Source organism: Gadus chalcogrammus, chromosome 12 (genome assembly GCF_026213295.1).
Source record: "Gadus chalcogrammus isolate NIFS_2021 chromosome 12, NIFS_Gcha_1.0, whole genome shotgun sequence".
Taxonomy (NCBI): Eukaryota; Metazoa; Chordata; class Actinopteri; order Gadiformes; family Gadidae; genus Gadus; species Gadus chalcogrammus.
Window position 1 is genome coordinate 3,005,443 of NC_079423.1, and position 14,097 is coordinate 3,019,539.

The 14,097-nt window shown below is 44.5% G+C and overlaps 1 protein-coding gene across 1 annotated transcript in view; it reads left to right on the forward strand.

The window, feature by feature from the left end:
- The window catches only part of LOC130393433 (plectin-like), a gene marked incomplete at its 3' end in the record, with an annotated part of 45,805 nt that extends 31,708 nt beyond the window's left edge, over positions 1 to 14,097 (forward strand). Inside the window, exon 25 of the mRNA XM_056604116.1 lies at positions 1,147 to 14,097. Coding sequence (XP_056460091.1) covers positions 1,147 to 14,097 — 12,951 coding nt within the window. The remainder of the gene's footprint in view (positions 1 to 1,146) is intronic.

Genomic DNA, 14,097 nt, shown 5'->3' on the forward strand with positions numbered 1-14,097 from the left:
CGGCCTTAAACTGACTCAACAGCGCCACCTGCTGTTGTGTAGGGTGAACCACAGGACATTTGTTTGTCACGTGACTTTTGGCACTAATTTTCCGCCTTGCTGATCCGTGCGCAAATGCATTCCGATCCACGCGCAGCTTTCGTGTTCCGTACTTGTAGAATTGTTTTGTGTACTTGAAGGATATTTCTTTGTACTTTGTGTAAAACATACTGTATTTGTTTCTGAAGCAAAATGCATTAGTTTGTGAATGATGTTTTGTATTGGCAAACCACACTGAGCGTGTGCGTGAATCATTGTGCGTGAGTAAAACACGTTTTGTGTGCGTGTGAATCGTTATGCGTGAGCAAAACACGTTTTGCGTGTGTGCGGGGTTTTGGCATGATTCTAACTCCATACTCCAATCAGCTATTTGAACACTTGTTTAAATTGGTTTACTTTACTGAAAAAAAGACTTTGACAGAACAAATTGTCGTTCTGTCAAATTGCAGAGTGTGAACTGTAGTTTCTTGTTGTAGTCTTGCATAGTTTTTTGTCTATTAGTTTTTTTTTTTATTATTATTTTGCGAATTATCACACTATGTTGTAATTTATACTAAGACGCGATTGTTGATGTGCAAGTTGTTTATGAAAATGAAATATGAATTGTACATTTGAAATGAATGGATATCCTATGTGTCTGCTTTGCCATTAGAAATATTGGCACTATACTTGCTAACTTTGGAAAATCATGTAACAACATTTTAATCATACGTTTTCAACTTATTTTCTCATCATTATTAGCATTTACTTAAAGTGGCAATCTCAAACGTTTGGTCATGGTTCTCTTTTTGGTTCATACATTTTCCCATAGTTCCCTACAGTGTTATCATAGACACCCAGTTCATGAGAATACCTGTACTCCAAATGAAGGGCTTTCAATCAACATTGTTCAATCACCTCAATAGATGGTGACTTATGTGAAAATCTTAGTTTGCCATTTTAACAAAAACTTTTTGTAAAAAGCGATTTTATAACATACACATACATTTTGAAGTGCACTTTAGTTATTTTTGGAATTATTTTAATTAATTTATCTTTATACTCTTATCTAATTTTACCCTTATTAATGCTGCTATTTCCATTTCTCCCTTTATTTCCTATTTGCAGACTACGGAGGATCTTGAGCGCATCAAGCTATCTCTGGAATCGGAGTGCCACATCAAACAACGTCTACAGGAAGAGAACGATAGGCTAAAGAATGAATTTAGGTTATTGAAGGACAAATATGACAGCAAGGAGAGCCAAACAAGACAGCACGACTCTGACAAGGATCGCTTTGAACAGGAGATAAATGAACTTAAAGGTGAGATACAGAGGCTAAGAAAGGACTCAGAGGTGATTATTTCAAGAAAAACAATGGCGACTGACCTAAAGGCAGTGAGAGAGCCTCCAAACCTTATCTTTGATGGTGTACGCAAAACAGTCACAGCAAAACAGTTACATGATTGTGGTGTGTTGGATGAACTAACATTTAACAAACTGTTGGAAGGGAAAAAGAGGGTCCCGGCTGTGTCTGTTGACAAAAAGGTAATTCTTAAAGGGACTGGACCCATTGCTGGGGTAGTGATTGCAAGTCAGAAAGGTACATTCTCCTTGTCTGGGCCCTTAAGTAAAATGTCCCTGACTGAAGCCAAAAAAGGAAACCTTATTCCTCTGGATTGTGCTGATCTTCTTTTGGATGCCCAAGCTGCCACAGGGCACATGATTGATCCTAGACTGAATCAGAAGTTGACAGTGGAGGAGGCCTGCGACCAAGGATTGGTTGATGAAAATGACCGGCAGAGATTGCTTGCTGCTGAGGCAGCTGCTGTGGGCTACCATGATCCTGGAACAGGGCAACCGCTATCAGCATTCCAGGCAATGAAGAAAGGATTGATTGACAAAAGCACAGCACTGCGTCTACTTCAAGCACAGGAGTGTACAGGTGGCATTCTAGATCCCACGCTTAGTGTATTCCTCCCAAAAGACATTGCCATTGAGCGTGATCTGATCAATGAAGATATTTATCGGGCTTTGAATCAGAGGCCTGAGCTCTACATGGACCCAGAGACAGAACTGGGTGCCAGCTATATATCACTGAAAAGGAGATGCCAAAAAGAGCCAAACACAGGATTACTGCTTCTTCCAGTCTCCAAAAAGCTAGACCCATCCAAACTGGTGTTTGACGGTGTACGCAAACCAGTTACAGCAAAGCAGTTAAATGATTGTGGTGTGTTGGATAAACCAATGTTAGATCAACTGTTGAAAGGGGAAATAAGCGTCCAAGATGTGTCTGTTGACAAAAAGATAATTCTCAAAGGGACTGGACCTATTGCTGGAGTAATTATTGCAAGTGCAAAAGGTACAGTGTCCCTTTCTGGGCCCTTAAGTAAAATGTCCCTGAGTGAAGCCAAAGAAAAAGATCTTCTTCCTCTCGATTGTGCTGATCTTCTTTTGGATGCCCAAGCTGCCACAGGTCACATGATTGATCCCATAACAAATCAGAAGTTGACAGTGGAGGAGGCCTGCGACCAAGGATTGGTGGCTGAAAACGACCGGCAGAGATTGCTTGCTGCTGAGGCAGCTGCTGTTGGCTACCTTGATCGTGGCACAGGGAAACCGTTGTCAGCATTCCAGGCAATGAAGAAAGGATTGATTGACAACAACACAGCACTGCGTCTGATTCAAGCACAGGAGTCTACAGGTGGTTTTCTAGATCCCATTCTTAGTGTTTTCGTCCCAAAAGACATTGCCTACGAGCGTGATCTGATCAATGAGCAAATGGACAAGGCTTTGAATCAAAGGCCTGCACTCTACTTGGACCCAACAACAGAGCAAGGTGCCAGCTATGGATCACTTAAAAGAAGATGCAAAACAGAGCCAAACACAGGACTACTGCTCCTTCCTGTCCCTCAAAGGCTAGACCCGTCCAATTTGGTATTTGATGGGGTTCGAAAGCCGGTCACAGCAAAGCAGTTGCTTGATTGTGGTGTGATAGACAAGCCAACATTTAAAGAGCTATGCACGGGAGAGAAAACTGTATCAGAGGTGTCTACCGACAAAATAGTTAGTCTTAAGGGGAATGGGCCCATTGCCGCTGTGATAGTTGGCAATCAAGTCAAAATGTCCTTTGCAGAGGCCAAAAAGCAAGGTCTTGTTCCACCAGAGAGTGCTAATATGCTACTGGAGGCCCAGGCTGCCACAGGCCACATCATTGATTCTAGAACCAATCAAAATCTGACTGTAGAGGAAGCATGTGACAAAGGGGTGGTAGCAAGGGAAGATAGAGACAGGTTGCTGGCAGCAGAAGCTGCTGCTATTGGCTACTATGATCGTAGAACAGCTAAGCATCTATCAGTGTTTGAAGCCATGAAGAAGGGAATTGTGGACAAGAAAACCGCACTTACTCTGCTTCAGGCGCAAGAATCTGCAGGAGGCATTCTAGACCCTGTGAAGAGTGTGTTCCTCCCCAAGGATACAGCCATAAAACATAAACTTCTTGATGAAGAGCTGAAACACGCTCTAAACCAGCAACCTGAGTATTACATTGACCCAGAAACTGAGATGGGTGTTCCGTATGAAGTTTTGAGGAAAAGATGCAAGACCGAATCTCACACAGGTCTGATACTGCTGCCTATATCTGAAAAGCAAGACCCAAGCTTAATCATCTTTGATGGTGTCCGCAAGCCAGTCAACGCACAGCAGCTGCTTGATTGTGGTGTTCTGGACAAGCCAACATTTAAAGAATTAGTAAAAGGAGACAAAACTGTACCACAAGTTTCTCTGATCAAGAGAGACAGTCTAAAAGGTACTGGATGCATTAGTGGGGTAATCGCTGGAAAGGTAGGCAAAATGTCCTTTGATGATGCCAAGAAACAAGGGCTACTTTCAAAAGAGAGCGCTGATCTGTTATTAGAGGCTCAAGCAGCCACAGGCCACATTATTGATCCTAGAAGCAATCACAGTCTGACTGTGGAAGAAGCATGTGATAAAGGGGTGGTGGCTAAGGAAGATAGAGAGAGGTTGTTAGCAGCAGAAGCTGCTGCTATTGGCTACAATGATCGTAGCACGTCAAGGCCTTTGTCAGTATTTGACGCCATAAAGAAGGGACTGGTGGACATGAAAACTGCGCTAACACTGCTTCAGGCCCAAGAATCAGCTGGAGGCATTCTAGACCCTGTGAAAAGTGTTTTCCTCCCCAAGGATACAGCCATAAAACATAACCTTCTTGATGAAGAGCTGAAACACGCTCTAAACCAGCAACCTGAGTATTACATTGACCCAGAAACTGAGAAGGGTGTTACCTATGAGTCTTTGAAGAAACGATGCAAGACCGAATCTCACACAGGCCTGATACTGCTGCCTATTTCTGGCAGACAGGACCCAAACAAACTCATCTTTGATGGTGTCCGCAAGCCAGTCACCGCACAGCAATTGCTTGATTGTGGTGTGTTAGACAAGCCCACATTTAATCAGCTATTGACGAAGGAGAAAACTATTCCAGACGTATCCAAAGACAAAAAGACTAGTCTTAAGGGTACTGGGGCCATAGCTGCTGTGATAGCTGGCGATCACGGCAAAATATCATTTGCAGAAGCCAAGAAGCAAGGACTAATTCCAACCGATAGTGCTAATAAGCTATTGGAGGCGCAGGCTGCAACAGGCCACATCATTGATCCTGAAACAAATACAAAATTGACTGTAGAGGAAGCATGTGTCAAAGGGGTGGTGGCTAAGGAAGATAGAGAACGGTTGTTAGCGGCAGAATCTGCTGCAATTGGTTACAATGATCGGACAACAGCCAAGCCCCTTTCAGTGTTTGAAGCCCTGAATAAGGGAATTGTGGACAAGAAAACCGCCATTACACTGCTTCAGGCTCAAGAATCTGCAGGAGGCATTCTAGACCCGGTGAACAGTGTTTTCCTACCCAGAGATACCGCAATAAAAGGCAAACTTATCGATGAGGAGCTGAAACGCTCTCTAAACCAGCAGCCAGAGTGTTACATAGACCCAGACACTGAGAAGGATGTTACATATGAGTCATTGAAGAGAAGGTGCAAGACTGAATATGACACAGGTCTGCTACTTTTGCCTATTTCTGGAAAGCAAGACCCAAACAAAGTCATCTTTGATGGTGTCCGCAAGCCAGTCACCGCACAGCAATTGCTTGATTGTGGTGTGTTAGACAAGCCCACATTTAATCAGCTATTGAAGAAGGAGAAAACTATTCCAGACGTATCCAAAGACAAAAAGATTAGTCTTAAGGGTACTGGGGCCATAGCTGCTGTGATAGCTGGAGATTACGGCAAAATGTCATTTGCAGAAGCCAAGAAGCAAGGACTAATTCCAACTGATAGTGCTAATAAGCTAATGGAGGCGCAGGCTGCAACAGGCCACATCATTGATCCTGAAACAAATACAAAATTGACTGTAGAGGAAGCATGTGTCAAAGGGGTGGTGGCTCAGGAAGATAGAGAACGGTTGTTAGCGGCAGAATCTGCTGCAATTGGTTACAATGATCGGACAACAGCCAAGCCTCTTTCAGTGTTTGAAGCCCTGAATAAGGGAATTGTGGACAAGAAAACCGCCCTTACACTGCTTCAGGCTCAAGAATCTGCGGGAGGCATTCTAGACCCGGTGAACAGTGTTTTCCTACCCAGAGATACCGCAACAAAAGGCAAACTTATCGATGAAGAGCTGAAACGCTCTCTAAACCAGCAGCCAGAGTGTTACATAGACCCAGACACTGAGAAGGATGTTACATATGAATCATTGAAGAGAAGGTGCAAGACTGAATACGACACAGGTCTGCTACTTTTGCCTATTTCTGGAAAGCAAGACCCAAACAAACTCATCTTTGATGGTGTCCGCAAGCCAGTCACCGCACAGCAATTGCTTGATTGTGGTGTGTTAGACAAGCCCACATTTAATCAGCTATTGAAGAAGGAGAAAACTATTCCAGACGTATCCAAAGACAAAAAGATTAGTCTTAAGGGGACTGGGGCCATAGCTGCTGTGATAGCTGGAGATTACGGCAAAATGTCATTTGCAGAAGCCAAGAAGCAAGGACTAATTCCAACTGATGGTGCTAATAAGCTAATGGAGGCGCAGGCTGCGACAGGCCACATCATTGATCCTGAAACAAATACAAAATTGACTGTAGAGGAAGCCTGTGTTAAAGGGGTGGTGGCTAAGGAAGATAGAGAACGGTTGTTAGCGGCAGAATCTGCTGCAATTGGTTACACTGATCGGACAACAGCCAAGCCTCTTTCAGTGTTTGAAGCCCTGAATAAGGGAATTGTGGACAAGAAAACCGCCCTTACTCTGCTTCAGGCTCAAGAATCTGCAGGAGGCATTCTGGACCCGGTGAACAGTGTTTTTCTACCCAAAGATACTGCAATAAAACGAAAACTTATCGATGAAGAGCTGAAACGCTCTCTAAACCAGCAGCCAGAGTGTTACATAGACCCAGACACTGAGAAGGATGTCACATATGAGTCATTGAAGAGAAGGTGCAAGACTGAATATGACACAGGTCTGCTACTTTTGCCTATTTCTGGAAAGCAGGACCCAAACAAACTCATCTTTGATGGTGTCCGCAAGCCAGTCACCGCACAGCAATTGCTTGATTGTGGTGTGTTAGACAAGCCCACATTTAATCAGCTATTGACGAAGGAGAAAACGGTTCCAGACGTATCCAAAGATAAAAAGACTAGTCTTAAGGGTACTGGGGCCATAGCTGCTGTGATAGCTGGAGATCACGGCAAAATTTCATTTGCAGAAGCCAAGAAGCAAGGACTTATTCCAGCTGATAGTGCTAATAAGCTATTGGAGGCGCAGGCTGCAACAGGCCACATCATTGATCCTGAAACAAATACAAAACTGACTGTAGAGGAAGCATGTGTCAAAGGGGTGGTGGTTAAGGAAGATAGAGAATGGTTGTTAGCGGCAGAATCTGCTGCAATTGGTTATACTGATCGGACAACCGCAAAGTGTCTTTCAGTGTTTGAAGCCCTCAATAAGGGAATTTTGGACAAGAAAACCGCCCTTACTCTGCTTCAGGCTCAAGAATCTGCAGGAGGCATTCTAGACCCGGTGAACAGTGTTTTCCTACCCAAAGATGCCGCAATAAAACGAAAACTTATCGATGAAGAGCTGAAACGCTCTCTAAACCAGCAGCCAGAGTGTTACATAGACCCAGACACTGAGAAGGATGTTACATATGAATCATTGAAGAGAAGGTGCAAGACTGAATACGACACAGGTCTGCTACTTTTGCCTATTTCTGGAAAGCAAGACCCAAACAAACTCATCTTTGATGGGGTCCGCAAGCCAGTCACCGCACAGCAATTGCTTGATTGTGGTGTGTTAGACAAGCCCACATTTAATCAGCTATTGACGAAGGAGAAAACTATTCCAGACGTATCAAAAGACAAAAAGACTAGTCTTAAGGGTACTGGGGCCATAGCTGCTGTGATAGCTGGAGATTACGGCAAAATGTCATTTGCAGAAGCCAAGAAGCAAGGACTAATTCCAACTGATGGTGCTAATAAGCTAATGGAGGCGCAGGCTGCGACAGGCCACATCATTGATCCTGAAACAAATACAAAATTGACTGTAGAGGAAGCCTGTGTTAAAGGGGTGGTGGCTAAGGAAGATAGAGAACGGTTGTTAGCGGCAGAATCTGCTGCAATTGGTTACACTGATCGGACAACAGCCAAGCCTCTTTCAGTGTTTGAAGCCATGAATAAGGGAATTTTGGACAAGAAAACCGCCCTTACTCTGCTTCAGGCTCAAGAATCTGCAGGAGGCATTCTAGACCCGGTGAACAGTGTTTTCCTACCCAAAGATGCCGCAATAAAACGAAAACTTATCGATGAAGAGCTGAAACGCTCTCTAAACCAGCAGCCAGAGTGTTACATAGACCCAGACACTGAGAAGGATGTTACATATGAGTCATTGAAGAGAAGGTGCAAGACTGAATATGACACAGGTCTGCTACTTTTGCCTATTTCTGGAAAGCAAGACCCAAACAAACTCATCTTTGATGGGGTCCGCAAGCCAGTCACCGCACAGCAATTGCTTGATTGTGGTGTGTTAGACAAGCCCACATTTAATCAGCTATTGACGAAGGAGAAAACTATTCCAGACGTATCAAAAGACAAAAAGACTAGTCTTAAGGGTACTGGGGCCATAGCTGCTGTGATAGCTGGAGATTACGGCAAAATGTCATTTGCAGAAGCCAAGAAGCAAGGATTAATTCCAACTGATAGTGCTAATAAGCTAATGGAGGCGCAGGCTGCAACAGGCCACATCATTGATCCTGAAACAAATACAAAATTGACTGTAGAGGAAGCCTGTGTTAAAGGGGTGGTGGCTAAGGAAGATAGAGAACGGTTGTTAGCAGCAGAATCTGCTGCAATTGGTTACACTGATCGGACAACAGCCAAGCCTCTTTCAGTGTTTGAAGCCATGAATAAGGGAATTGTGGACAAGAAGACCGCCCTTACTCTGCTTCAGGCTCAAGAATCTGCAGGAGGCATTCTGGACCCGGTGAACAGTGTTTTCCTACCCAGAGATACCGCAATAAAAGGCAAACTTATCGATGAAGAGCTGAAACGCTCTCTAAACCAGCAGCCAGAGTGTTACATAGACCCAGACACTGAGAAGGATGTTACATATGAATCATTGAAGAGAAGGTGCAAGACTGAATACGACACAGGTCTGCTACTTTTGCCTATTTCTGGAAAGCAAGACCCAAACAAACTCATCTTTGATGGTGTCCGCAAGCCAGTCACCGCACAGCAATTGCTTGATTGTGGTGTGTTAGACAAGCCCACATTTAATCAGCTATTGAAGAAGGAGAAAACTATTCCAGATGTATCCAAAGACAAAAAGATTAGTCTTAAGGGGACTGGGGCCATAGCTGCTGTGATAGCTGGAGATTACGGCAAAATGTCATTTGCAGAAGCCAAGAAGCAAGGACTAATTCCAACTGATAGTGCTAATAAGCTAATGGAGGCGCAGGCTGCGACAGGCCACATCATTGATCCTGAAACAAATACAAAATTGACTGTAGAGGAAGCCTGTGTTAAAGGGGTGGTGGCTAAGGAAGATAGAGAACGGTTGTTAGCGGCAGAATCTGCTGCAATTGGTTACACTGATCGGACAACAGCCAAGCCTCTTTCAGTGTTTGAAGCCCTGAATAAGGGAATTGTGGACAAGAAAACCGCCCTTACTCTGCTTCAGGCTCAAGAATCTGCAGGAGGCATTCTGGACCCGGTGAACAGTGTTTTTCTACCCAAAGATACTGCAATAAAACGAAAACTTATCGATGAAGAGCTGAAACGCTCTCTAAACCAGCAGCCAGAGTGTTACATAGACCCAGACACTGAGAAGGATGTCACATATGAGTCATTGAAGAGAAGGTGCAAGACTGAATATGACACAGGTCTGCTACTTTTGCCTATTTCTGGAAAGCAGGACCCAAACAAACTCATCTTTGATGGTGTCCGCAAGCCAGTCACCGCACAGCAATTGCTTGATTGTGGTGTGTTAGACAAGCCCACATTTAATCAGCTATTGACGAAGGAGAAAACGGTTCCAGACGTATCCAAAGATAAAAAGACTAGTCTTAAGGGTACTGGGGCCATAGCTGCTGTGATAGCTGGAGATCACGGCAAAATTTCATTTGCAGAAGCCAAGAAGCAAGGACTTATTCCAGCTGATAGTGCTAATAAGCTATTGGAGGCGCAGGCTGCAACAGGCCACATCATTGATCCTGAAACAAATACAAAACTGACTGTAGAGGAAGCATGTGTCAAAGGGGTGGTGGCTAAGGAAGATAGAGAATGGTTGTTAGCGGCAGAATCTGCTGCAATTGGTTATACTGATCGGACAACCGCAAAGTGTCTTTCGGTGTTTGAAGCCCTCAATAAGGGAATTTTGGACAAGAAAACCGCCCTTACTCTGCTTCAGGCTCAAGAATCTGCAGGAGGCATTCTAGACCCGGTGAACAGTGTTTTCCTACCCAAAGATGCCGCAATAAAACGAAAACTTATCGATGAAGAGCTGAAACGCTCTCTAAACCAGCAGCCAGAGTGTTACATAGACCCAGACACTGAGAAGGATGTTACATATGAGTCATTGAAGAGAAGGTGCAAGACTGAATATGACACAGGTCTGCTACTTTTGCCTATTTCTGGAAAGCAAGACCCAAACAAACTCATCTTTGATGGGGTCCGCAAGCCAGTCACCGCACAGCAATTGCTTGATTGTGGTGTGTTAGACAAGCCCACATTTAATCAGCTATTGACGAAGGAGAAAACTATTCCAGACGTATCAAAAGACAAAAAGACTAGTCTTAAGGGTACTGGGGCCATAGCTGCTGTGATAGCTGGAGATTACGGCAAAATGTCATTTGCAGAAGCCAAGAAGCAAGGATTAATTCCAACTGATAGTGCTAATAAGCTAATGGAGGCGCAGGCTGCAACAGGCCACATCATTGATCCTGAAACAAATACAAAATTGACTGTAGAGGAAGCCTGTGTTAAAGGGGTGGTGGCTAAGGAAGATAGAGAACGGTTGTTAGCAGCAGAATCTGCTGCAATTGGTTACACTGATCGGACAACAGCCAAGCCTCTTTCAGTGTTTGAAGCCATGAATAAGGGAATTGTGGACAAGAAGACCGCCCTTACTCTGCTTCAGGCTCAAGAATCTGCAGGAGGCATTCTGGACCCGGTGAACAGTGTTTTCCTACCCAAAGATGCCGCAATAAAACGAAAACTTATCGATGAAGAGCTGAAACGCTCTCTAAACCAGCAGCCAGAGTGTTACATAGACCCAGACACTGAGAAGGATGTTACATATGAGTCATTGAAGAGAAGGTGCAAGACTGAATATGACACAGGTCTGCTACTTTTGCCTATTTCTGGAAAGCAGGACCCAAACAAACTAATCTTTGATGGCGTCCGCAAGCCAGTCACCGCACAGCAATTGCTTGATTGTGGTGTGTTAGACAAGCCCACATTTAATCAGCTATTGAAGAAGGAGAAAACTATTCCGGACGTATCCAAAGACAAAAAGACTAGTCTTAAGGGTACTGGGGCCATAGCTGCTGTGATAGCTGGAGATCACGGCAAAATTTCATTTGCAGAAGCCAAGAAGCTAGGACTTATTCCAACCGATAGTGCTGATAAGCTATTGGAGGCGCAGGCTGCAACAGGCCACATCATTGATCCTGAAACAAATACAAAACTGACTGTAGAGGAAGCATTTGTCAAAGGGGTGGTGGCTAAGGAAGATAGAGAACGGTTGTTAGCGGCAGAATCTGCTGCAATTGGTTATACTGATCGGACAACCGCAAAGTGTCTTTCAGTGTTTGAAGCCCTCAATAAGGGAATTTTGGACAAGAAAACCGCCCTTACTCTGCTTCAGGCTCAAGAATCTGCAGGAGGCATTCTGGACCCGGTGAACAGTGTTTTCCTACCCAAAGATGCCGCAATAAAACGAAAACTTATCGATGAAGAGCTGAAACGCTCTCTAAACCAGCAGCCAGAGTGTTACATAGACCCAGACACTGAGAAGGATGTTACATATGAGTCATTGAAGAGAAGGTGCAAGACTGAATATGACACAGGTCTTCTACTTTTGCCTATTTCTGGAAAGCAGGACCCAAACAAACTCATCTTTGATGGTGTCCGCAAGCCAGTCACCGCACAGCAATTGCTTGATTGTGGTGTGTTAGACAAGCCCACATTTAATCAGCTATTGAAGAAGGAGAAAACTATTCCAGACGTATCCAAAGACAAAAAGACTAGTCTTAAGGGCACTGGGGCCATAGCTGCGGTGATAGCTGGAGATCGAGGCAAAATGTCCTTTGCAGAAGCCAAGAAACAAGGACTCATTCCAATTGATAGCGCTAACAAACTTTTGGAGGCCCAGGCTGCCACGGGCCACATCATTGATCCTGAAACCAATAAGAAACTGACTGTAGTGGAAGCATGTGACAAAGGGTTGGTGGCTAAGGAAGATAGAGAACGGCTGTTAGCAGCAGAATTCGCTGCCATTGGTTACACTGATCGAAGCACAGCCAAGCCTCTTTCCGTGTTTGAAGCCATGAAGAAGGGACTTGTAGACAAGAAAACTGCACTAACTCTGCTTCAGGCTCAAGAATCTGCAGGAGGCGTTCTTGACCCAGTGAATAGTATTTTCCTACCCAGAGATATTGCAGTAAAACGTAAACTCATTGATGAAGAGCTGAAACGCTCCCTAATCCAACAGCCCGAGTGCTACGTGGACCCAGACACTGAAAAGTGTGTAACCTATGAGTCATTGAAGAGAAGGTGCAAGACTGAACCGGAAACAGGTCTTCTGCTTCTGCCTATCTCTGAAACGCAAGATCCCAAGAAACTAATCTTTGATGGTATCCGCAAGCCAGTCACAGCACAGCAGTTGCTTGATTGCGAAGTATTAGACAAGCCAACATTTAACCAGCTTTTGAAAAAGGAGAAAACTATGCAGGAGGTATCTACGGCTAAGAAAGTCAGTCTTAAGGGTACTGGGGTCATAGCTGCTGTGATTGCTGGAGATCGAGGCAAAATGTCCTTAGCAAAAGCCAAGAAACTGGGACTCATTCCAATTGATAGTGCTAACAAGCTTTTGGAGGCCCAGGCTGCCACGGGCCACATCATTGATCCTGAAACCAATAAGAAACTGACTGTAGTGGAAGCATGTGACAAAGGGGTGGTTGCTAAGGAGGATAGAGAACGGTTGTTAGCAGCAGAATTCGCTGCCGTTGGTTACACTGATCGTAGCACAGCCAAGCCTCTTTCCGTGTTTGAAGCCATGAAGAAGGGACTTGTGGACAAGAAAACTGCACTAACTCTGCTTCAGGCTCAAGAATCTGCAGGAGGCGTTCTTGACCCAGTGAATAGTATTTTCCTACCCAGAGATATTGCAGTAAAACGTAAACTCATTGATGAAGAGCTGAAACGCTCCCTAATCCAACAGCCCGAGTGCTACGTGGACCCAGACACTGAAAAGTGTGTAACCTATGAGTCATTGAAGAGAAGGTGCAAGACTGAACCGGAAACAGGTCTTCTGCTTCTGCCTATCTCTGAAACGCAAGATCCCAAGAAACTAATCTTTGATGGTATCCGCAAGCCAGTCACAGCACAGCAGTTGCTTGATTGCGAAGTATTAGACAAGCCAACATTTAACCAGCTTTTGAAAAAGGAGAAAACTATGCAGGAGGTATCTACGGCTAAGAAAGTCAGTCTTAAGGGTACTGGGGTCATAGCTGCTGTGATTGCTGGAGATCGAGGCAAAATGTCCTTAGCAAAAGCCAAGAAACTGGGACTCATTCCAATTGATAGTGCTAACAAGCTTTTGGAGGCCCAGGCTGCCACGGGCCACATCATTGATCCTGAAACCAATAAGAAACTGACTGTAGTGGAAGCATGTGACAAAGGGTTGGTGGCTAAGGAAGATAGAGAACGGCTGTTAGCAGCAGAATTCGCTGCCATTGGTTACACTGATCGAAGCACAGCCAAGCCTCTTTCTGTGTTTGAAGCCATGAAGAAGGGACTTGTAGACAAGAAAACTGCACTAACTCTGCTTCAGGCTCAAGAATCCGCAGGAGGCGTTCTTGACCCAGTTAATAGTATTTTCCTACCCAGAGATATTGCAGTAAAACGTAAACTCATTGATGAAGAGCTAAAACGCTCCTTAATCCAACAGCCCGAGTGTTACGTGGACCCAGAAACTGAAAGGGGTGTTACCTATGAGTCATTGAAGAGAAGGTGCAAGACTGAACCGGAAACTGGTCTTCTGCTTCTGCCTATCTCTGAAACGCAAGATCCCAAGAAACTGATATTTGATGGCATCCGCAAGCCAGTCACAGCACAGCAGTTGCTTGATTGCGAAGCATTAGACATGCCAACATTTAACCAGCTTTTGAAAAAGGAGAAAACTATTCAGGAGGTATCCATGGCCAAGAAAGTCAGTCTTAAGGGTACTGGGGTCATAGCTGCTGTGATAGCTGGAGATCGAGGCAAAATGTCCTTTGCAGAAGCCAAG